Source organism: Phodopus roborovskii, unplaced genomic scaffold (assembly GCF_943737965.1).
Source record: "Phodopus roborovskii unplaced genomic scaffold, PHOROB, whole genome shotgun sequence".
NCBI classification, from domain to species: Eukaryota; Metazoa; Chordata; class Mammalia; order Rodentia; family Cricetidae; genus Phodopus; species Phodopus roborovskii.
The window spans coordinates 5,503,028-5,528,023 of NW_026125278.1; the positions used below are offsets into that span (position 1 = coordinate 5,503,028).

The 24,996-nt window shown below is 47.6% G+C and overlaps 1 protein-coding gene across 1 annotated transcript in view; it reads left to right on the forward strand.

Moving 5' to 3' along the window:
- The window catches only part of Mcoln2 (mucolipin TRP cation channel 2), a 41,410-nt gene extending 19,305 nt beyond the window's left edge, over positions 1-22,105 (forward strand). The window contains exons 3-14 of the mRNA XM_051194977.1: positions 628-801; positions 1,903-2,056; positions 4,674-4,758; positions 4,873-4,969; positions 5,833-5,932; positions 8,245-8,357; positions 9,945-10,094; positions 11,851-11,952; positions 12,050-12,172; positions 16,704-16,910; positions 18,495-18,616; positions 21,309-22,105. Coding sequence (XP_051050934.1) covers positions 628-801; positions 1,903-2,056; positions 4,674-4,758; positions 4,873-4,969; positions 5,833-5,932; positions 8,245-8,357; positions 9,945-10,094; positions 11,851-11,952; positions 12,050-12,172; positions 16,704-16,910; positions 18,495-18,616; positions 21,309-21,345 — 1,464 coding nt within the window. The 3' untranslated portion in view covers positions 21,346-22,105. The remainder of the gene's footprint in view (positions 1-627; positions 802-1,902; positions 2,057-4,673; positions 4,759-4,872; positions 4,970-5,832; positions 5,933-8,244; positions 8,358-9,944; positions 10,095-11,850; positions 11,953-12,049; positions 12,173-16,703; positions 16,911-18,494; positions 18,617-21,308) is intronic.
- The last annotated feature ends 2,891 nt before the right edge of the window (positions 22,106-24,996 follow it).

A 24,996-nucleotide genomic window follows, 5' to 3' on the forward strand; every position in this document is an offset into this window, starting at 1 on the left:
CTATTATGGAGTCTAACAGGAAAACTGTTGCTCTTGGTAAAGAGAGCCCTTTGAGTATTTAACTGTGTGTTTGGGGAGGGGGCTGTTGAGAAAGGGTCTCATTATACAACCTGGCTGGCCTTGAACCCATGGCAAGCCTTCTTTTGCCTCCTCAGGGTTGGCATTGCAGGAGTGGTCACTGTGCGGGGCAGTAAGTGATTTTAAGGGAGCAGAGATCCTTATGAGTAGAAAGCAGCCAGCAGCAAAGTCCTGGGTGCTGTGTCAACCGTCTCTTCTATGAGTCAGTTCTCCTGCCCTGCTTGATGGGACAGAGAAGCATGTGACGGTTCTGCTTCTCTGAGGGTACTTCTGTTAGCTTAAGGAACCCCAGAGAAAGTCTCCGGGGAGCCAGGGGGTCTGCTGTGTCCCATCCCTATTCTCTGGGACGTATTCTCAGTCTCAACACACTCTTGTACCAAGAGTTGCTGACGTAGTGCCAGAGGTGGTCCTCTTTCATGCTCTTACTGTGTAAATCAAGGGATGAATATTTTTCTTCAGATGCGTAGAGGTGAGAATTGCTGGGAGTCAGAAGGCATTTTCTTTCTCTGGCAAATGGTAAAAGCCACATTCCCGTGTTTTCTTTTATAGCTTGTTCGGTTTGGCTTAGGTAACCAGTTGGTGGTGGCTTTCAAAGAAGATAACACTCTTGCTTTTAAGCACCTGTTTTTGAAAGGATTTTCTGGAATTGATGAAGACGACTACAGCTGTAGCGTATACACGCAAGAGGACGCCTACGAGAGCATCTTTTTTGCTATAAAGCAGGCAAGTGTTTTAAATGACCTGCCTTGAAAGACTGTATTGCTAAGTGGCTGTGTTGTCTTAGCAAACTAACAAACATGTCTCATGTAAATTTTGCATAGCTTGCCAACATCTTTACTGCTACTTCAAGCACTAATAACAGAACTCACCCACTGAAAGTTTTTCTTTAGGTTTTATTTTTTATTTATTTTTAGTTTGTTGTTTTTAAACCACCACTTTGGGAGACTGTCCCAACATAAAGAGTTAAGAGATTATAAAATCATGTTTTGTGCAGGTTTGAAACACAATCTGAGAGTGTGTAGTGGTCTCAAATTTGATGTGATAAGCATTAATAATCCAAGCTAAATGTTAAAAGTATATATGGTGAGTGTGATATTGGTAGACTTGGGGTAGTGTTTTGTTTTCCTTTTCATTAATTCAATAAATATTTAAGTACCTGGTATTTGGCAAGCTCTACACATTGATGCTGTAGCAGTGAATAGAACAGATAAAATTCTGGCCTTTCTAGAAGAGAGTTGTGTTAGAACAGTGAGGTACAAGTCGAGGCTTTGGTATTTGTTTGCAATTTTCATTAGCCGTATGAGGGGACACCTTGTTGTAGGGGACACCTTGTTGTAGTGGTGATACCTGGTCAAGACTTGAAGGAGTGAACTAGGTTGATAATAATGGAATTCCAGGAAGAGAGAACTAAAAGGCCAGAGGTAGAAGTGTGTCTGTCAAGCTCTGGCATCTGCCTGGAGGCCAGTTTGGCATTATAGGGTAGGGCCTAGGAACCTCAGCATGAGGTAAAGTCTGAGAGGTGAGTAAGACCTTGGTTTTGGCTGGGAAGAAGTTGGGAGTGCCCCTCCCCCAGGATACTGCTTTGGTGTAGAGTTTGATGAGGTAGTGTGTCCCTGTTCAAATGATTAGCATGACTCTGCTGTGTTGAACTGGACACTGCTCTCCAAAAGCATTGCATAAGCAATAAAAGTAGCTAACATCGCATTAGTTATGACTTGTGGTTTTTAAGAACTCACGTGCTTATTTAACTATAGTGACTGTGTGTCTGTCTGTGTGTGTGTGTGTGTGTGTGTTTTTTTTTTTTTTTTTTTTTTTTTTACCCAGTATCATCATATAAAGAACATTTCCCTTGCAACCATTGGTTATGGAGAAAACGAAGACAACGGAACTGGCTTGAAACTCTGTAAGCGGCATTACAAGACAGGCGCCATGCTTTCTTCAAACGGGACCCTGAGTATTGACCGAGACATTGAGACAGGTAACAGCAGTGGCCATTTCATCGCGCGACTTTGTCCTTTTCTGTGATGAGCTAAATGGCTCCCACGTGCTAGCGGCTCGGAGGAACCGGGTGGAGCAGGTTCCTGCTGGCTCAGGCTGTCACACTTCCACAGCTGCCGCTGAAGATTTTGGCTCAGGAAGCCACGTGGTCCTGGTGATGGGAAGGGGCACCGCTTTGGGATGCCTCTTTGGTGCATCTTAAACTTGTGCGGTCTGTGTTCTCAACCACCACCCTCCACTTTCACTTCCCAAGTGTTGGGGCCAAGGGTGTGTGCGCACCACCACACCCATCCTATCGTTTATAAAATATACAGTGTTCTTCAAAGGTGAGTTGAAGTTCATGATTATTATTCTCTTAAGAGATTGCTTGATAAAAACTTCCCAGCTAGCCATGCAGCCACTTTGGGCCATTCTGTTAACAATGTAAAAGGACATGTAAGGGCATAGTGTATGCTTCAAGACTTTGGAGTTTTGCTGTTCAGTCAGCAGACCCAGGACACTCACCGTCTGCTATGGGGTTGCCAACGACAACCCATTTTGGCTTTTAAGTAGCAGGCAGTTCAGGAGGAGGGTTCCCAGTAGTGGGGTAGGCGTTAGTTAAATGACATCTCACAGCCTGTTTAGCCGTATTTCTTATTCTGATCTTGAGGTGTTTTGGTAACACAGGAGAACCCCCACAGGACAGGGAATTTACCTGCTTCCTTGAGTTGACTGTTCAGAATCCATATGTGAACAAACGTGCCCTGGGCTCTGTGTCCTGCAGGAAGCAGTCAGTGAGTCACACTGGCCCAGGCAGTTGTCTGGCTTCCAGGCTGCTGTTAGAGACCATCCTGGGGCAGGTGCTTGGCCCTTGCTCACCTGAGAGCTGCTGGTAATTACATGGCTTTTCCTAGGGAAATGTGAATGAATGTGTATTTGATGCAGATAGGACATCAATGACAGACCAAAAAAGCTTATTCTACCCACAATTGTTAGTGAAGTGATGAGTTAGTTGGGATTGGGCACAAGAGTATGGGTGACTGAAATTCAGCCACACTCTGTGGAAAGCCTGCCCAGCATGGATGACAACTTTCAAAAGCTGCATCCCACATTCCACAGGGCCCCTCTTACACTAAGATCACATGAGCCAGCAAGAATTCACTGCTTTTGTGACTTTGGAGAGGATTCAGTGGATCTTGTAGCTTTCAGTTTCTTGAGCCTTGTGAGTCTCCTTAGCTTTCTGAGTCTTAGTAGCCCTCACCCTCAATGCCCACATCCTTCAAGGAGGGCATGCCTAAGGCCAGAGGGAATACCTACCCAATAGGCAGTTCCCAGTGACACGTATGCCATGCTTTGCTTTTTTTCTTCTGACTAAATTTTCTGGGGGGAAATGCTTAAAGAAATGTAGCCATTTCTTGAAAAAATGTGGTCAGTATGAGTGGCTAGGGAAGATGGACAGGGCTAAAAAGCAAGTTTTATTTATTTTCCAACTGTTGCACAGTGGTGGCATTGTTCATTTCCTTTCTCCAAGAATACAGAATATTTTAGAGGAAATGGGGAGACGTGGCTTATTAATCTGACTTTAGGAGAGAATGCCTTCTCCGATCTAACTCATTATAACTGTCAAAGAGAATCTGTAAACCTTCTGAAAGTGCATAAAGATTCTTTTAAAATTTGATTCTTGATTTTCTTGTATACATGAGAGAGAACTTTTGCTAATGAGGGAAATGCGGATTGACTTTTCCCACCACTGGAAGCCTCCAGATGGTGGGTCACGTTGGACTCCCTCCAGATGTGGTTGTTAAGAAGGCTTGGTAGATGCTGTCTTAGCTATGTGTAAACGTGGCATTTCCTTTGCTACACAGGAAACCATCCTTCATGTTCCGATTGCAGACAATCGCCTGTGTAGCCAGCCATCTAGTGGGCTGAAGCTCAAGTTGCAAAACTGAGTATGAGGATTAAAGAGAACAATTCATTAACCAGAGAACATACGTGGCCACCACATGCTTTCTGTGGTACGCCGTTTCACGAGCTGTCTGTTCAGTTCTGTGTCTCACGGGCTGTTTGGCCCAGGGTGGCGCATTTTTATTAAGCACAAAAGGACCCCGCATTTCATGGATGTGTTTCCTGTGCCAGCTACATTGGAGGCTGTGGGGGTTTAGCAGGGTACAGCCGAGTTGCCCTCTTGTTCTCAATGGCCTCATATCTTGAAGTCACAGAGGATCCTCCCGCCTTAAGCTCCCGAATTCTGGGGTTAAAGCCATTTGCCGCCCGCGCTCTGCTGGTCACTGCATTTTCAAGGAGAAGAACATCTCCCACCAAGCATTTTTGGCTCATCACAACTGGATGAGGTTATGCATCTTTAGAAGGGATGTCACACGGCTGATATGCTCTCCCTGGTGCATTGTAGCAGGAGGCACCTGAAGCTCCTTCTCCCCCAGACTGCCGATGTTGACTTGCGGGTGGCACTTGTGGGTGTCTGCACTGATGCGCCCCATGTTGTAACCAGCTGATATTTTCTGGCGTTCAGAGGATGCTTCTCATCACATGGATGCTGTGCTGACTGCAGCACCAGATTCTTTCAGAAGTGACCGTTCCTTGTCTGTCTGTCGCTCTAGAGTGCACTCACCTCGACCTCCAGGTGCTTGACAAGGAACCCGAGGTCTGGACACAGGCTCCCTTCTTCAGGCTGGCTTTCTATCGGTAAACACAGCAGGAGAGGAGCCCTGGGTGGGGGTGGGGGTGGGGGTGGGGGTGGGGGGTTGGACAGGAGGCTGGTGACACTGACAGTTGTACCATTGACTGCATTTTACTTAGGCTTGTGCAAGTTGATATCTCCTTTGCCCTCAAAGGAATTGATCTGCAGGCAATCCATTCCCGAGAGTTACCAGACTGTTACAGCTTTCAGAATACGGCAAGTGTCTTTGTTGTATGGCCGCCTCCCTCTGCCCGTTTTGTTCCCTGTGGAGAGGATGAACACCACAGCGTACAGACATCGGAGGCTGCAGGGTTGGCGTAGCTTTAATGACGGCGTGGTCTCATGTAGTTACTGTTTCATATGAAGATGGAGCCAGCCCTTTCCAACTCCCATAAACCGTATTCCTGGGCTGGGGAGGTGGCTCTTGGTGTGCAAGGCATGAGGACCCAAGTTCAGGTCCCCAGCACCCACAGAAATCCATCACCCCTTTACACTACTTTTCACTGCTAAAGAAAACAGTAAAGGAATTCTAGTTAGCATCAGCTGTCAGCCGGACACAGCGCACGCTGACCTGAGGAAGTGTTCACTAGAGGGTTACCCAGACTGGACAGCCCCGTCAGCTCTTAGGTGGAGCATCTTCTTGGCTGCAGACTGATGTAGGAGACAGCACCCTGGGCAGGTCGCCCTGGGCTGTATCAGAAAGCAGTCAGTACTTTGGTCAGGTCATCCTGGGCTGTATCAGAAAGCAGTCAGTACCCTGGGCAGGTCGTCCTGGGCTGTATCAGAAAGCAGTCAGTGAAGGTTGTAAACAGCCTCCCTCTGAGGTGTGTCCTTCAGTCCCTGCCGTGACCCCTCTCAGTGATGGAGTGTGATCTGGAATTGGAAGCTGAAATATCCCCGAGCTGCTTAAGGTCCATATTTTACCAGCTAGACCAGAGCCCATGTGCCGGGCATTTTTCTTGGTATGATCTCTGTATCCGAGTTCCACCAGAAGGCTGCTGCTGACTTTCATAAGTAGTCCAGCTAATAACTTCCACCTCCTGCTGGACTATAACGAACGTCTCCATTTCTGTCTCCAGATTACCTTCGACAACACAGCTCACAGTGGAAAAATCAGAATCTATTTTAACAGCGAGGCCAACCTAGAAGAGTGTAAAGACATGAACATATCTGGGTCTGGTGAGTGTGCGGTGCGACCCACCCTCTGTGTGTTACAAGGTGGCTTGTGACTTGGAGGACCCATGTGATCATTGTTGATGGTGGGGGGAAGGAAGTTCCATAAAAGCAAAGCTCAAACACGAGTCTCGAGACTTCTGTCCATGTCAACAAGGGTTTATTGCTTCTCTGGAGGACTTAGCATGAGACAGTGGCTTAGATCAGCCTCTGCAGCCAGGTTGCCAGGGTTTGCATCCTGGATCTGTTTGCCACTGGCCTCTCTGTCTTAGAATTCTCTAAGCGCAAGGACAGTGAGTGCATTTGATGACAGTGTTGGCATCCAGTGCTGAGAATGGGTGTCCTCAGCGTGAGGAGGACAAGCCTTAGCAAGGGAGACTGATGTGACAAGATCTCTAGTGCATTATGGGTAGGGATAGGTGGGGAAGTATGGAGAAGGTAAATGGTAGATTTGACCGGGGCCGAGTGGGAATCATAAAATGGTTCTTGGAGAAGGTATGTTCTGATCCAAGCCCTGGACAACGGAGTAAAGAGCCCAGAGTGCAGATGGCAGTCTGGATAAACATGGGGACATTTCCCCAGTCACCCCATGCTCCAGTGCTGACAATGACATTGGTGTGCTGGGTGCGATACAACAGATCTGCAATCCCAGCACTGTGGAAGAAGAGGCCAGATTTCAAGTTCAAAGCCAGCCCAGGTTGCACAGGCGTAACCTAGAGGAGAAAAGCCTAAGCAATGTACACCCATTGTGCTTTCAAGTGGCCAGGGCGCTGTCTCTGAAAGATTGTCAGCATTGCAAATTGGCAAGTGTTGTTCAAATGAACTCCCCTTTGAAAGAAAACGGGAGCCACGTGGATTCTGTTCTAATCTTGGCCCATTACTTTTCAGTTGGACAATGGCCGATGATTTTGAAGTTTCCTTTTTCTTTTCTAGCTTTGGTCTCAGTTGTTTCCTAAAGGAAACACCCAGTTTGGGTTCTGACAAACGGTTTCCTACCCACAGCAGAGACTCTTTCACAGACCAAGTCCAAGCAAGGCTGCAGCTGTGTCCTAGGAAGAAAGTAACCTCTGTCATACTTAAAACGTGATTTTCCGCAGCCACCATGAGGGTCAAAGTGTGCCACAGGGGTCCCCAGACCGTAGCTCCTTCTTAGACATTGCCCCCCCCCCCAACCTGTGCACAGAAAGGATGAGCTCTACCCCCCTCTTGTGGCCGACAGAGAGAAGCGCGTGCCACATAGATCTGGGTGGAAAAGCGGCTAAAGTGTGCTATTCTTACAGCCATGTCTTAAAATGGGCCCCATCACCAGGAAAACGTGCATTTAAGATAAAGTGAAGGGTTGTGGGATCATAAGAAAAAAGAAAGAAAGAAAACCAGATGTTTAGAGCTGTGTGGTGGGTTGAGAAGCCCTGCCTGAGAGACAAGGGCAGAGGCGACATCTGGTGGGCTCCAGCCGCTATTTCCTGTGTTCTGATGTTCCCTCCCACAACTCCGCATCTGCGCTGCTTGCTTCTAGTCTCCTCAAAGCTCAGGCAAGGTCCTCTTTCACAGGCGGGCCTCATCTGCTCCCTGATAACTGTTCCTTCCAAGTGTTTCTGGTCTTTATCAATTTGAGTTTATAAGGAGCCTGGTGGGCCGGGCTCCCTGCTGGTGGGGGCGGGGCGGGGGCGGGGGCGGGGCGGGGCGGTGATAGCTTTTACTTACTGCTTAGTGGGAGGTAATGAATCTGGACAGCCCTGGGTCAGGGTCCCACAGGCAGAGAGTGGTAGGGTGTCCTTACACATCAGATGACGGAATGAGTAGGGTGCCCGGCCTCCCTTGCTAGCCAGGGTGGCAGTGCGTATTTCTGAGCAAGTGTTTTCCAAACTCAGGTTTGGAAACTGTTTCAAAAGGCAAAGTAGTTTCAGAGCACCGTGGAGCTGGTGAGCAGAGCTGCAGCATCTCAGTGTGGCATTTTAGTTCACTTTCTTATTAATAAAGCGAACGTGCTGTCTGTTTCTTCACGGGACAAGACTTAGGACATATGGGCACTTTTTCCTCTTTTGAGCGGAGCCTAAAAGGACCAATTCTGTTGAATTCTGCCCTACAGTAAATATTTATGAGGACGTTTAGCTCACTGAGTAACATTGTAAGTTCCGGGAGTGTCAGCTTGTCTGTGCACTTCTGAATGAGTGCAGTATGGTTTTGCTTCTGATAGTTACTGTTTTAACAATAGGTAAATCGGTTTTTCTTTGCAATTCTCTTCAGAATGCCATTTGCTGGGAAATTATCCTCCCCAATTTGTGCGAGGCGAACTTAACTTCTGCCTTGTTCTGCAGTTCAGAGAAGCCCTCACTATGTGCTGGTGTTTGATGTATTTGTCATCATCATCTGCCTGGCATCCCTTATCCTGTGCACCAGGTCCATTGTCCTCGCTCTGAGGCTCAGAAAGGTGAGCGTAGATCCTCATGTTCTCTCCACTCTCGGCCTGCAGCCTGCGTGTGTCTACAGACACTGGGCTACATCACCCTTTCGATTCCTTTCCTTTACCACCCAGAGGTACGGGAAATAAGACGATGCCGGGGGGGGGGGCTAGTGAGACATGCCAGTTGGTAATGTGCTAGCCATGCAAGCACGAGGATCTGAGATCGATTCCCAGCATGCACATGAAAAAGCCAGATAGAAAAGCCAGACAGGACCACATATTCGGTAGAAATGTGGGCCTCCTTGGGGTTCGCTAGGATCAGTGAGCTCAAGTTCAGTGAGAGACATTGTTTAAAACAAATGCGGTGGGGAGTTGTTGAAGAAGACACTCTGGCTTCCACATGTGTGTGCACATACTTACACACGCATGTCAACATACATGCACATATGCATACACGGAAACTTTAAAGGGAAGGGAAAGGTTTAAGTCCTATCAGGAGGTCAGGTCAGATAATTACTCTGCTTGAAACTGATCTACAAGTACAGGTATTTGTGGTAAGATCCTCAAGCATTTAGAAGCTTCCAGAATAAACTTTTAATTCCCGCGGGTGATCTTAAGAGCATGTGTGGGTTCAAGGAAGAGTTCACTGTGACAAGAAGGCACAGTAAGTGGGTGATGAGGAAGCATGACATTCTTGGATTTGGTTTCTTCAGTAGGGTCATTGTACCTCCTGCCTCTTCCGGTATGTATTTCCGGGAGTGCAGCTCACTGTGTGTCTTAGTCTGGCTTGGGGCATAAGTGTAGGTTCCCGCTGGGGCCCGGGGAGGCAGAAGATACTGAAACACCATCTTCAGAGTAGGAAGTACCCTATGGTCTATTTTATTTGATCTTGACTTCCATGTTGGCTTTAAATTATTTTTTGAGATTTATTACTTTATGTGTATGAGTGTTGTGCACACATGTATGTCTGCGCACCATATACATCCTGTGCCCTCAGAGGCCAGGAGCAGGTATCAGATCTCTTGGAACTGGAGTTACAGACAGTTGTGAGCTCACAAGTAGGTGCTGGGAACTGAACCCAGGACCTCTGGAAGAACAGCCAATGCTGTTCTTTGTAAATGCCTACTTCATATCTGCCTTCCAACCTTCTAGATATTCTGAATCCAACGCTGAGGTCTGTCTCTGCCACGTGCAGGCACAACATTGGGAACACAGTGCTCACATCTGGGCCACAAGAGAATCCTAGTTCATTGGGAACACAGTGCTCACATCTGGGCCACTAGAGAATCCTAGTTCATTGGGAACACAGTGCTCACATCTGGGCCACTAGAGAATCCTAGTTCAAAGGGTTCCCATCAACCGGCTTGAACGAAGCCATAATATGCAGTATTTGGAAGGCACTCTGGGCTGAGTGACAGCACACGTACTTAGTGTGTGGGCTAATTTAACAGATGTCTAAGTTCTTGCTTACCCTGGAGTAGACAATGTGACTCAGCGTGTAGCATTGTATCTCCCCATGAGGTAGATCTGCCATCTTGGAACTGTTTGCTCTTGTCTTCTGCCTCCAGAGGGCAGTGCGATTTATAAGAAATGCTTTGTAAATGTTTGCGGTAGAGGTTTCTAAACTTCTTCCTGGAGAAGTACAAGCGACGTGTGTGCGATGCTGACCAATGGGAGTTCATCAATGGATGGTATGTCCTGGTCACCATCAGCGACCTCATGACAATAATTGGATCCATATTGAAGATGGAGATCAAGGCCAAGGTAAGAGACACACCATCGAGGATCTTGTATTATCTTGTCATTAAGAGACACAGAATGCTTCTGGAGACCATCGTGATTCTTGTGTTTTCTCTTTTATGACATAAAGCTGCCTCACACTCTTCCCTAGGAAGATTGTACACTGTGGAAGGTGACATCTATGGCCTCCCTCCAGGCATGGATAGTCGTGTTTTTAGAACAAGGATTGAAGTTTGGGAAGACTGAGGTTTCCTTTGTATTTATCTATTATTTATTAATTTATCTATTTACTTGGGTAACTTGCAAAGGAAGCAGCTGGCACACTGACCAGTCACCTCTGCTGAACATACTGAAGAGCCTGTGGTAGATGCGTGCGTGCGTGCGTGTGTGTGTGTGTGTGTGTGTGTGTGTGTGCGTGTGCGTGCATGTGTGTGTTCATGCTGAGGGAGGAATAAGGAGTGCTTGAGTGTCTACAAGGTTAATTGGTTATTTTCTGTTCACAGTCTCACAAAGCTACCCTCCTCATGGCTACAGGGCCTCCTGTCCCTCCTGTCTCCTCTCAGGCTGACTTCCTCTCTGGCCAGCCTTCTTGTTGGTGTTTCGGGTTTTAGTCTTATATCCCACAGATCCAGCTGTACAGTGGTTGGGCAAATTTCCTGGAAACACCCAGCTCTCTGTGACAGTCCTTTCTGTCTCCCAGGACCTACTCAGGATGAAGGGACCTACCGTCATCATGGCCTCTAAGGGTCTCCTCACTGGTCTCTCCCCTCATCCTGGCGCCAGATCTCAGCCTTAGTGATGTCCAGCCTCTGCCCATGAGCCTGTGGACTTCTCTCCAGTCTGTGCTGTGTGTCCAGCTCAGTTCTGGGCCATTGCCTTGGGAGAGCCTCTGTGAAAAGTGGCCGCTGTGTCTTCCATGAAGTTAGCATACTGTATTAGAATTGTGTTTATCGTCTGTCTCTTCAGGGAGAACTATGTTCGCTAGTCACACTGGAGTTTGCTTCCAAAAGTGGCTGGGCTGTGTTGTTGGATATTTGGCAAACACCACGCTCTTTCATGCCTAGGTCAGCGGTAAAGGCAAGTCCTATTTCAAAAAGAAAAGAAACCAGTTTGCAATTAAAGTCCTAAAAGAAAATGGAAACAAAACATTGGAAGTTTTCTCTGCTCCCTTCCTGTCTTCTCCTTCCTTCCTCTCCCCCCTCCTCCTCCCCTCCCCCTCCCCTCCTCTCCCCCCTCTCCCTTCCCCTCCCCTCCTCTCCCCCTCCCCCCCTCCCCCTCCCCCTCCCCCCTTCTCCTCTTCCCTCATCCTCTCCCCTCCTCTCTCTCCTCCTTCCTTCCTCTCCCCCTCCTCTCCCCCTCCCCCTCCTCCTCTTCCCTCCTCCTCTCCCCCCTCCTCCTCCCCCTCCCCCTCTTCCCTCCTCCTCTCCCCCCTCCTCCTCCCCCTCCCCCTCCTCCTCTTCCCTCATCCTCTCCCCTCCTCCTTCTTTTCCATTTCCCCCTTCTTTTCTTCATCCATCTTCATTGTTTGTGTTTGGAGACAAGGTCTCACTCTGTAGCCCGGGCTGGCCTAGAACTTACTATGTAGTTAAAGCTGGCCAAGAATTTACTGTGAACTCCAGGCTGGGCTTGGGAACTCATGGCGATTCTCCAGCCTCAGCCTTCAAGTGCTGGGGTGACAGATACGGGTAGAGGACATTCAGTTCTTCTCATCCATCGAAAGGAGGTAAACAAGCCAAGGGGACCGGGCTGTCTTACTCACCTGTGTCTTTTCCTTCCGCAGAACCTCACAAACTATGACCTGTGCAGCATTTTGCTCGGGACGTCAACGCTCTTTGTCTGGGTGGGAGTCATCAGATACTTGGGCTATTTTCAGACATACAATGTAAGCTCTCAGGAGTGCTGTCATGCTTGACACTCGTTTCTCCGGGTTCTCCCTGCTACTTTCCATCCGCCAACCCGTCCACTGCTCTGTTTTTCAGGTGCTCATTCTAACCATGCAGGCCTCACTGCCCAAAGTCCTCCGTTTCTGCGCTTGTGCTGGTATGATCTACCTGGGGTACACGTTCTGCGGCTGGATTGTCTTGGGACCGTACCACGAGAAGGTGAGCGGCAGCCCCTCTCTGTACGGAGGGTATGTGGGGCCCTTCGCCTTGAGCCTCCAGCGCTGACCTCCGCCTCTCTCCTCCAGTGAGCACCCCTGCAGTCAGGGCCCAGAGAACTCTTCTATTTCTCTACCTTCTCCTCAGGACATTGAAGTAACGTTAGGATATAGAAACAAGAACTCCAGGAGACGGGAAAACACACTTCTCACAGTAGTCTGCGCCTGGCAGAGGATCTGACACATTCAACCAGCTGATTAGCAATGAAAAATGTTTGCACGTGAGGCCATTGTTAGCAAAACTTTTTTTTTTTTTTTTTTTTTTTTAAAGTAGGGATGATATGGCAGAATTGTACCAGGGTGAAGTATCAGGCTTGACATTCCCATTGGCTGAGGTGAATGGAGAGGAGTGGCTGCTCTACTGGCCATGAGCACCCCGTCGTCTCTCTTGAAACGAGCTCACACCTGTGAGGGTGGCTTTGCTCAGGCATGAGGTCTCCATCTTAACAAAGATCAGAATCGGGGTCTGTTACTTCCCTTCAGGCAGCGTCATAGGCCCAGGAGGGTTGCACTGATGGTTGGGCACGGCATAATCCCAAGAGTGTTGAGGAAGGAGGAACTGCTTTGAGCTCAAGGCCAGCCTGGGCCACAGTGAGCTCAGGGCTAGCCTTTGCCTCAGAATGGTTGAGAGAACATCATGAGAAGAAGCCAGAGAGGCTGTGTCTCAACCCAAACAGTAACAAGAGTGATTGCATCTTACAGAACGTCTTCTCCAGGCTGTTGGGACAATAGCAAACATGACAGCAGTTAGCACAGTTGTCAGTGGGGTAGGTGCCGTGCACAACATTCCGGGGACTCTCTCTCATCACACACAGCCCCTGCACGCTCACACTGGTGCCATCAGGCACCCAGAGAGCAGAAATGAGGCAGAGAACACAGAGGTTTTCCTTCAAGTCTGTGTAACAGCTCAACCCTAAATTCTGACCTTGACATTAATGGAGGTATGTGGTTGGTAAGCCGTTCACGGGGTGAGTGATACACACCCAGACCCTCCCCCACATCCTACTCCTTCAAACCCCGGCTTGAAACACCCAGGCTTCTCTCTGTCACAGTTGATGCATCCAGAGTCCAGATTTTTCTTACTGGAAAAAAAAAAAAAACAAAACAAACAAAAGTCGATGAACAAAGAGACAACCTGTCACTTAACAGCAAGTGTTAATGAAGCTATTGAGTTTTCTGTTTCGTGTTACGTCTTTGAAGGTGGCTCAGAGGTAAAAGTTGTCCTTTGACACGCTAACTCTGACTTGGAGAGCTCACTGTCTGATCAAGTCCAGAGGCTGCGTTTTTCTTGCTTGCCTCCTGCTCCTGGAGCATCTCCAGCCCTCTGTCACTAGAGGGCACTGTTGCACCGTGTGGGATAAATACCGAGCCTAACCCGGGTTCCGTCAATCCATTGGCCCCGAGACAGTCAGACAAGTCCTGTGTTCTTTGTCACCCGTTTCTGGCTGTTCTTCCACCCCCACCATTGTTCTGGGAGGTTTTCAGTTAATACTGTTTGAAGTTGCTGCTACTTTGCTTTTTCTTAGGCTCATTTGCTGTCCAAGTTCTCTATCACCCATGCCCTGTTACCCCTCCCATTAGCCCTCTGTCTCTGTTATAAAATGCTCGACAGACAGACTTGGAAGGAAGGTTTATTTTATGTCACGGTTTTAGTTCCCAGTCACTTCCCAATCACTTGGTCACGTTTTCCAGCTTCCCTTCATCTCCCTCAGAGTGAACCGATACCCAGTATTTCTAGCACCCCCCACTGGTCAGTTGATGATGTGCTCCCACCTCCAGTCAGGCTGATAGACTGGGAGCTACTGAGTTTGCGCAGTAAATGCACAGGCCGGCAGGTGAAGGAACTAGCCCGATGCTGCCCGGGATCTCTGCTGCTTTAAATGTGAAGTTGGAAAAATTTACTGCCAGGTCATTCCACTAAGCCCTTCAGGGTTACCCAGACCCCGAGCAGCCGAGCGAGCGTCGTGGCCAACACTGGTTAGTTTGAGAATCACAGCATCCTGGAGTGTGGAAACCATTCCGGATTTAAAGCGAACAAGCCAACAAAGAGCTGCAAAATGACGGCGTCTTGAAAACCCTCACTTGATGCAAGTGAGTGGGAGTAAGAGCCCGGATTCCTTAGCTTCCTGTTTTCCTGCCACACATTTGATGGATCAAAAAGTGTCACGTCGATGTCCATTTCCAGCACTAATGGACTTTGGCACCATGTTCCTAGAAGATGTCTGGACCCAAAGAGCTAAAGACTGTCGATGGTCTTCCAAACGTCGTCTTGAATTATTAAGCACTTCTCTAATGTGGCTTTTACATTTCCCATCTCCAGGGGACTTTTTTCCCCCTTAAACTATGATGCATGAATAATTGTTCTTGCATTGTCCCCGTTTTACAAATAAGAAGAACAAAGCATTGAAAAATCATTGCACTTTGTTGAGGCCACGGGCACGATCCTGAAATGTCCAAGGTTTCTGGTCTTGTTTAGACACTTCGCTTATTTAAAATAATCACGAGCCAGCTGAAACTATAAATCTAAATATTACAAGAGATTTGTTACCTTCCCTCGGAGAACACATTAAACCATTTCCCGACCTAAGCAAATGCAGGTTATATCTGCCTTCCAATGAAAGGTCTTTTGACTACAAGCATTATTTATGACATAAATGTTGTGTTTCTTCGATCTCATTGGACACGTCAGAACTTTTAATGGACATACTTATTGGCTGTTTATTCCCTCCACATACGCAGCTTGTCAGGACTGAGTTTTTAAAAGGCAAAGATTGTGGCTCCTTCCTCTTCAAGTTCCCAGTGCTCACCCTGTGGCCTGGAATGTGTCAGGCACTCAGCGAGGTTTGCCTCTGGGAGACTGTTGATCTTTCCGATCAACCTGCCTCCATTGAAAATCACCTTAGAGACATAGCTCCAGGCATGAGCATTTGGGCATTTCCAGAAAGTTCCAGCAGAGGAGGGAGGACTCCCCCTGAATGCAAGGTCTCAGAGTCCAGCATGAATAGAAAGGGAAAAGGAAGAGAGCCAGGGGAGTGCCCTGACATTGTTGACCCTCTGAGATGTGAGCAAGCAGCTGTTGTACACTCTGCCTTCCTGCCACGATGGATTGTATGTCCCCCTCAAGCCATGAGCAAAGCAACCCTCCCTCCTTGCCAGGCATTTGTTCACAGGGACAAGAAAAGCAGCTAGGCATGGGGGCTTGGCATTCTTAGGAGGTAACCAATGTGCTACTGTTCAAACCCTTTGCTCCCGGGACATGCTTATGAATGGCATGCAGTTTGTTTTAGTGGAAGTGGTAGCAGTTTGATAGCTTCTCAAAGGCAGGATGACTGGCTGTGGATTCTGGCAATACTCTGTGCTAGCCTTGGGTCCATGTTTAAGCTCTGTGTGCACACCCTCAGCTGAACCTACTGTCTGAGTCTGTTAAGAGCCTATGAATAGTAATTTTTCTTCTATAGCTAACAAAAGAAACTAAAAGAAGGGTTTGCTTTGGCTTACAGTTTGAGGGTACATTTCATCATGGTGGGGAAGTTTGTTGTGAGACCAGGAGGTGGCTGTCACATGTCACTTACAGTCAGGAGGCTGGTGCTCAGCTTGCTTTCTCCTTGTTATTGGGAATATATAATGTGCTATATTATATTGGTTATAATTATTATGAAATATAATATGGATTACACACATATCTGTATCTGTATCTATACATATCCACCTATATATAGGATGAATCTTCCCACCTAAGTGTAACTACTCAGATACCTGCCAGAGGTGTGGCTCCCTGGTGACTCTGGATCCTGTCACGTCAACGAAATTCAACCATCACATGATTCTGGCCCAGCCCTTACCCTTCCTGCAGATATACTTTCTCCAGAGTCTCTTTGTTTGGTTAGGACTCTCTGCCTCATGTGAATTCCTAATGTCACCTTTGACTTGCACCTGCCCCTGGGCTGCTCCTGCTCTAGGAGATATCCCATGGGCCATTAGTTTTTAAAGAAGCATGCGTCAAATCACATCGCTCCTGCGGCTCAGATGTCCTTCACTCAAGTCTGCCTGAGAGCTGGGTTGAGCCTGATGTGTGCCGTGTCACTGAGGGCCTGTGCAGCTCATCACAAATGTCTCTGCTCAGCCGTTGCTGTGTGTCCATCCTCACAGTCACTGTTTCTGTAGTCACTGAATACAACCTTTTCTTTCCCCTGCTGAGGACGAATTCGGTGCATCACTGGCCTTGTATGGCCCACCCCACTGTCTATCTGAGCTGTGGCTTGTCCACTCTTGGGGCTTGGAAGTGTTCCTCCGTGTGGTTGGGAAGACTATGGTCTTGTGTTGTCTTAACCACTTCCATATGTAGCTGGCTAAGACACAGACACCCCCATTCTACTAATGACAAGAGCAGCCAGAAGAGGCCACGCTAACCCCAGCCCCCGCTTCCCATCATGCAGTGCCCACATTCAGGGCTTCCTTTGTGTTTGCCCCTGCAGTTTGAAAACCTGAATATAGTGTCTGAATGCCTGTTTTCTCTGGTCAACGGCGATGACATGTTTGCCACGTTCGCTCAGATCCAGCAGAAGAGCACCCTGGTTTGGCTGTTCAGCCGCCTCTACTTGTATTCCTTCATCAGCCTGTTCATATACATGGTCCTCAGCCTGTTCATTGCACTCATCACTGACTCTTATCACACCATTAAGGTAAGTCACAGTCAGTATTTGCTCCAAAAAGCACCATAAGCATTGCATGGGTTGGAGCATGAGAAGAGGCTGTAATCTTATTGAAATACAATTTTATTCAAGTTTTTAAACATTTAGAAAATATACCTTCTTCGTTCTGATGACTGATTTTAAATATGCACTTGTCTTAGGGTTTCTATTGCTGTAATAAAATGCCATGACCAAAAGCAGTTGGGGAACAAGGGGTTTATTTTATTTGGCTTACACTTCAACATCTTATTCCATCATTGAAGGAAGTCAGGGCAGGAACCTGGGGTCAGGGCAAATGCAGAGGTAATGGGGATGGGGGTTGCTGCAGATGGCACCACCCACAATGGCTGCAAAATCGCCCATGAATCATTAATCAAGAAAATGCTCTACAGTCGAATCTTTTGAAGGCATTTTCTCAACTGAGATCCCCTCCTTTCAGATAACTCTAGTTTGTGAAAAGTCGATATAAAACAGACCAACACAGTACTTGAAACATTTTACTCGTTGCCCTGATCAAAGTGGTTTGGTTTGGAGGCATGCTGGGAAAGAGAGGGAAAGGAAGAAAAGCTGAGTATGGTTAATTCAACAACCGGATGGCTATTGTTGGCACTGACAGATGCTCCTGCCTGCATGGCTACCTGGGACTCAGGTCTCAGGATAAATTCCAGTGACAGGAGTTGATTGTCACCCTGGCAACTGGGTAGATAACAACGTACCTCATACCTGGTGATAGGCACACTTATAGTTCACCTTTCGTTAAGGTAAAGAAAGGGAAGGCCCCCGATTTCCTGAGCCATGGTGTACCCTATGCTTTCAGATGGGGTCTGTGAGGTCGATTTAGAGCTCAAGGAAGCTTGCTGTCTTCGAGCTGTTATCTCCACAGTGGATGGTTGTGCTGGCCAAACCACTTCAGAAGGACTAGCGTCTAAGCCACACAGAGTGCTGCCCCCTCCCCAGGCTAACTCAGAAGAAAGCTGCGTGTGGGGTTACAGTCAGAGTGTGTATGGCAGTTACTCCTGCAGCAGGCTGTGTTGGGGCTTACAGGCTCTTGCCATGAAGATTCATGTCTTTGACATGGTAGTATCCTTGCGTGGGGGCAAGTATCAGTGTTGAGCTAGATGACCTTACTAAGCATGACCGGAAGCTAGGGGTTTTACGTCTGTTGAGAGAAATCTGCCCCTGTCCCATTCTGTGGTCAACATCCATGTACGCAGAGAATGGGGTTATGTCTGTCAGATTCTAGGCGGGCTTTGTATAGAGGGAAATTTATCTGCTGTTCTCATTATTAACATTCTAGCTTTGTGGTTCTGAGTATTTCTTTTCAACACACCACTTCTTCCTTCCCCAACGGCTTGTTTTCTGGAGATTTCCTTCCCATTTTTCTCAGTTCCCATGGCCTCCCCGGCTTAGCTGTTCTAGGACGAACAGAATGAGTCATCATTGTTCATAGTCCTTCTTGGATCTGAGCTAGCACTGTAGGAGTCTCATTCTCAAAGGCGGGTCTGCTTTGTTGACAAAGAGAACAAGTTCTCATGCTCTAGAGAGGAGTTAACGGCATTGTGTGCTTTTCAAAAGAAATACCAGCAAAGTGGGTTTCCTGAAACGGATCTGCAGAAGTTCCTGAAGGAATGCAGTGGCAAAGACGGGTACCCGAAAGAGCCATCAGCCTTGCTGTCCTGTGTCTGCTGCCTGAGGAGGTCAGTGTTGTGTCTGTAGCTGGAAGAAAGTCATTCCAAAGTTAACACTGCACTCTGAAGTCAGCTTGTGGTGGGAAACAGTTGGGTTTTCTTTTCTTTCCTCCCAAACACAAATTTGTTTCAGAAGTGGATTGTTTTCTATAAAACAATGTTCTATACAACAAGGTTGTGTAGAAAGCTCCATGACATGGTTGAAAAACTCTTAGGGTCCTTATACGTGCCTCATGAGGAGATGAACTGTGACCCAAGTCAAGAGGCTGGGCCCTTAAGGGACCAACGGTGGACTCTGAAGAAGGGGGGAAGGGGGTTGGGAGATGGACTTCCAGGCATGTCAGATACATTTCTCCCCTCCAGGATATGGTACAAATCAGCTCCTTGGACAGATAGGGGCCTGATAAAGAGGAAGCTGTTGGTGTCTGTCCTAGTTACTTTTCTGTTGCTGTGACAAAACACCATGACCAAGGCAACATAGAGAGAAAAAAAAAAAAAAAGAATTTGTTGTTGTGTATACAGATTCAGAGGTTGAAGCCATGGTCATCATGGCGGGGAGCACGGTGGGTGGCAGGCGGGCAGACCTGGAGCAGTAGCTTCGAGCCATACCCTGACCCACAAACACAAGGCAAAGAGAGCTGACTGGGAATGGCATGGGCTTTTGAAACTCAAGTGAAGTCTAAGTGAAGTACCTTCAACAAGGCCACACCCCTAACTGGGTACTAAGTGTTCAAATATACGAGCCTATGGGGGACGTTATCTTTCAAACCACCCACATGCCCTTGTTTGAAACCATGCACCAGTGTCTCTTCGGTGCCCAGCCAGGCTTCGCTGGCTGTTTGGACTCTCAGAGAAATGACATGGATCTTGGGGACCAGAGTGTGCTACATAGTTGTGTGGGGATGAGGATGGAGGTCAGATGGGGATAGTTTTCTGTATTTTCACGTGGGTTAAGGGTAGGAGTTTTTACGGTATACCATAGCCATGTTTTTTAGAGGAGGATTCTATAATTCAAATTCCTAAAGGAAGAGGGGAGACTATGACTACATATACTCACATGATGCGTGTTTCTGTTAACCAATTCACACTGCATCGTGGGGCTTGCAATGAAGTGACTTGTAACACAAACAGTAAAAGACCCAGAGGCAGATGTTTGGGGTTCAAGCTTCAAGCTGAAGATCAGGAAAACAAAGCAGCCAATCCACTAGCTCTCACCTCCACCTCGGGCTGAAAGAGTTGATCCTTCATCCATGAGTTCTCCCCAAGCCTCAGACTGCTGCTCTCCTCAACATGCCTGGAGAATGAATGCCAGCTCTGGGGCCCAGTTCTTGCTGAAATACCTCTGTGAGTCCTGGGATTAAAGGCGCAAGCTCTGTCACTCTTTTAGACTGATTCCATCTCATATAGCCCTGGGTGGCCCTGACCTCAGGGAGATCCACCTGCCTCTGTCTCCAGACTCCTGAGATTAAAGGTGTGTACCACTACCACCTAGCTCTATGGCTGACTAGAATGGCTGCTTTAGCTATTTTGATCTCCAGTAGCTTTAATAAATCATAAACAATGTATCATCACAGCAACTCAGCACATGCAAAGAATGTCTGGTAAACATGAAATGAGGTCTTCTGAGTTGTTTTCAAAACTGTGTTTCATCATCTCAGAGCATCAAGTCATTGCTGTAGATGCCAGAATGAAGGAGGATTAATTTTCTTCGTTGGCAGCCGCCTCCTAAGAGATGGGAAGGATAAGACAGGTCTCTTGGGGTTGCCTTGTTATTGTGTAGTTGTTATATTAGTGACTTTTCTTGCTGCTCTGATAAAATGCCTAAGGAAAGAAGGGTTTCTTTCAGCTCAGGGTTTGAAGAAATAAAGCTTGGTAACCAGAGCACGTGGCAGTTGGTCACTCTGCAGACACGGCTAAGAAGCAGAAAGAGATGAATGGGGGCATTCAGTTAGCCTCCATCTCTCAGGGTGATCTTCCCTTCTCAGTGAAACATCTCTACAAATACCCCCAAAGTTGTACCCAGTGTATTGATTCCACGCCTCTCCTGAGCCACTTGGTGCCTGCAGTCAGTCATGGTGGGGGTGGTGGGGGTGGCCTCACATGATGGACGCCTTGGAGAGAAAGGCTTGGTTGAGCAGAGTCAGTTGTCAAATGTTCCTTGCTGGGAAGGAGTGCCTGGACCCTGTAGGCCCATAGGCTGTGCTAGAGTAGAGTCCTGAGTAGAGTCCCAAGAGACGATGGCTGCTTACAGGTTGTTTCCAGAAGCGATTATCTAAGGCTCAGAGCACGCACATTTCCCTTCTTCGGGCTTCTTCCTCTTTCACATTTTGCCCATGTACACTGTGCGTGTCTAGAATGTAGACGATCCCAGTCTTTTTATATCGATTTTGGGGAGTTGGGGATGGGGATGTAGCTCAGTGGCAGGACACTCGCCTAGACTGGGTAAGGCCCTCAGTTTGACCCCCAGCACTGCTGTATACATAATAAAGTTTTAAAAATGTCAAGCATGGCAAGGTCTGCCTTCTGGGAGGGGAGGCAGAAAGATCAAGAATTCATGGCCATCCTCGGCTACATAGTCTGAAGCCAGCCTGAGCTATGTAAGACCCTGTCTAAAACAACAACCACAACAAAACAAGGCTACCCACACAAAAATTCCCAAGTCATTGCTGTCTTTTTTCTTCACCCACTTTTCTGTTTACAGGAGAGGAAGCGATGACCACTTGATTGTCATTGACTAAAACCCTTCTGCTAATGTCAATCACGTCTTTCTTCTGTGGTAGAGCAGAGGGACCTCGGAGGGAGCAGAAGTTCACTAAAAGATTGCCTTTCTGAATTGTGGATGCAGAAGGAGGGGTGTCTGCCAGCTGCTGACCAGAAGTGACACTCCAAGTTACCTTTTATAAACATGGAGGGTGGATAGGCCCCTCCTGCGAATTCATGTGATGGAAGTTTTTTTTTTTTTTTAAATGAAATTCATCTGCCGTCTGTGCCTTTGTGACATCAGAAAGTTGGGAAGGAAAAAATACTAGCATGTCGGAGCGTGTAAGCAATATTTGAAGCCAGGTAAAGATATATGTATATTGCCAGAAAAGTATTTGTTTTAAAATATGATCCTTGGATTTGAAGATATGTGTCAATTCATGGTCAACACAGAAATACCTTTGGTTTCAATACCAAGCTGAGGCTTGAACCTGGAGGACTGGTAAACCGTGTAAGGCTCACGCTCAGACATTAACAGAAGGACGTCTAGAAGAACTCAGGTCTTGGCTGGTTGTCTTGTGAATTTGCCTTTGGGGCATGCTAGCACAGCTAGTAAGATGAGGTAGAACATCTAGCTATCTTCTCAGCTGAGCTTTCCTGGCCTGTACACCAAGGTGAGTGGCCACTTGGAGTGGCCACCTGTTTCGCGAGTCATCGCCACTGTGGTGGGGATTTACCTCTGTCTAGCAAGGAAATGTGGTGTATGTTTCCTTAAATAAATTTATTTTCATGATGCTACCAAGTGGAGGTTTCATATCACACCCCTCTAAACTACTTTTCTACATGAGAGATCTTTCACTTTTGAGCAAGTGTTGGAGGACCTATGGGGCTTGGTCCATAGAAGCTGTTCAATACAGATTTGTGCTAATGGCAAGAGATGAAGATCACCTTGAACACAGATTTACAGCACAGCCAAGTGGGCTCAGGGGCCGTGAACTCCACTGGTGTGCTGTGAGATTAAATTAGCACCTCAAAGCTGCTCCTGCAATTATTTCCCTGGCGTTGTCCAGACCCCAAACCCCATTGTCAAGAATCATCTGTCTGATTCTCCATCTGCTCCTTATCCTTGATCTTTATTCACATGCCTACATCAAGTCTAGGCAGAGAAAAATCACACAGTCAATAAGGTTAAAATGTGTAAGCAAGTAAATGACTCATTTCAGGGCTATGTTTGGTTCTGAACAGACTGAACAGACTAGGTTTCCGGTCTGCAGCTGTGATTGCCATATGAACAGAAAATTAATGATGGTCTGACCCATTCTTAGGTATATTTTTTTAATGTCTTTCATGGTTCCTTTCTTTTTGCTCTGGTTGGCTCTAGTACTTTCAGAAAGAAAAATCTCTTTCAAGGTCACTGTGGAAATAGTGTCACTTCTGGGTGTCATTGGACCATGTGTTATGGTGACTGTTAATGGACAAATCTGGCACAAACCATTTCCCCTCCTCTCTTAGACCTCAACCCAGGGACGTCACTGTGACGGGACATGTATTCTTTCTACCTCTTAGTTGCATTATGAATTCTGTACCTCTTGTAGAAATTGCCTCCTTGGCTTGCGGTGGCACGGCCAAAGCTACACACAATTATCTTAAGCTTTCTGGCTTGGCATGGCAGAAACAAGCATGCAGCCTGTAGTTCTGGGTCTCAGGACAAGTCACTTTCTGCCTTGAGGTGATGGTGATAAACCTGTTGTTCTTTTGCTGTAGCTATTGCCTGTGAAACACAAACACGAGACTCATCACCCACGTGGAGTTTATTGAGAAAGGGGAGAGAAAGGGGGGTAGCTGGTGGCCAACCGAAAGCAGGGGAGAGAGAGAGGGATGTGGCGCGCTTGCTTTAAAAGGGGGGCTTGCGCATGAGTAACTGAGTCCCCTGCACAGCCTGGTAGAGCTTGAGCAGTCAGGTAAAGCCTGAGGTAGGGATGACATGGCCATGAGCACCCCGTCCATCATTGGGGGCGGGGTCAGCAGACTGATGGGTCCCAACAAAACCCCAGTGCTGAGATTGGCATTTGGCTCACACAGTTCCTGCAAACTCTGGCACTAGTGTAGACTGCGAGCCTCATTCCGCTCGCTCCTTCCTCTGCCATGTTTAGGAGTAGATTCCATCCGTTCATGCAGCGGTACCGACACAGAACCTTTGCCTCCAGAGATAGTTTGTTGGGGCTCTTCTCGTGCCTATCTCTGGACCAGGCACAGTGTGTCTCCGTCTCTCCATGTGCAACATGGAGATTGTGAAAGTCAGGAGTGAGACTACAGTTCGCAGGAAGGGGCTCGGCTCCTAGTTCTCCACTATCACGTCATCTTGCTTGGTGTGCACGTCCATTCGTGGCCAGCCAGGAAGATCTTCATTTTCCTATGTGATTTCTGTACACTCTTGGTGGACTTCATTTTGGGTATGGCTTTGGAGGCACAAAAGTCCAACTTTAGCCCTGTCCTGGATACAATGGGTAACTGAACTCTAGAAGCTCACAAGTGGCTGTGGAGTGTTCAGGGTGAGGCAATCTAAATGTCCTATCACAGCGTACCCAGCTGTCCAGATCAGATGGTAAAGATCCCGAGGAACACACACACTCTCGCAGTCTCCAGTCCTCTGCCAGGAGTTTTTGTGTCCTTAGCTAGACATTCCCAAACGTAAAATGATGGGCAGCTTCATCCTCAGCCCATTTATCCAACGTGGCAGGTGTACAGGAGGCGAGGAGTCCTTACCTAGGTAGATGTGCGGGAGGTGAAAGGTTCTCACCCAAGGCTCTGCAGTACATTTTCACTGTGTGACAAACAGCGAAAACTTAATGGTTTATTCAGACTTATAATCGAAGGCACAGCCAACCCATCATGGATGAAGAGCCAAGGCATGGCTGCGGGAATTGCTCTTGGCTATGGTGGCAGGAGCATGAGCCTGCTTGTTCACATAGAGCTCCATCACAAAGCAGAGAAAGGGGAATGGTTCCTCTCCCCCTGTTTCCAAAATCAGTTCAGGACGATGGTGCTGCTTACATTCAGGATGGACCCCGCCCCTCTTTCAGCAAGTGCTCTCACAATCACACCAGAAGGTGTGATTCATTAATGTTGTAGGTGCTTCTTAATCCCATCAAGTTGATAAGATTAACTATGACAAGCTCTTCCCCACCTTGGTCACATTCTACTCAGAGTTCCGAGGAGCCCTGGGCCATCGGAGACCCAGGCTTGCAGCCTTGACCACGGGAGGTCCATGGCACAACTTCTTATCAAGGGGCAAACAGCAGTCCCAAGAGCCTTCACTTAAAGATAGCCTGGCTCTGGCATGGCACCAGGAGTCCAAAAGTCATTAGCAGAGTGTGTTCTGGAGTTGCCCTCTGGTGCTGGTCAGAGTCCTTTCCTGACGCTGTAGGTGTGGACTCCTTCACCAGCCCTTTATTGCAGTAACGCTGGACCAACAGACTTCGCTGTGGACTGGGTCCACTTCTGTTTCCATGTAACGTTGGCAAATTTTAATTTGCTCTGTCTGCCTTAAAGTTTGAACGTTTCAACTTCATGTTCTCTACCAAATACCTAGAACCTCCCACAGTTCAGAGCATATGCAAACCCTCCCTTGTATGGCAGGATGAAGAGGACCCACAGACTACCCCAAGCACAGAATTCTGTGCACCCAC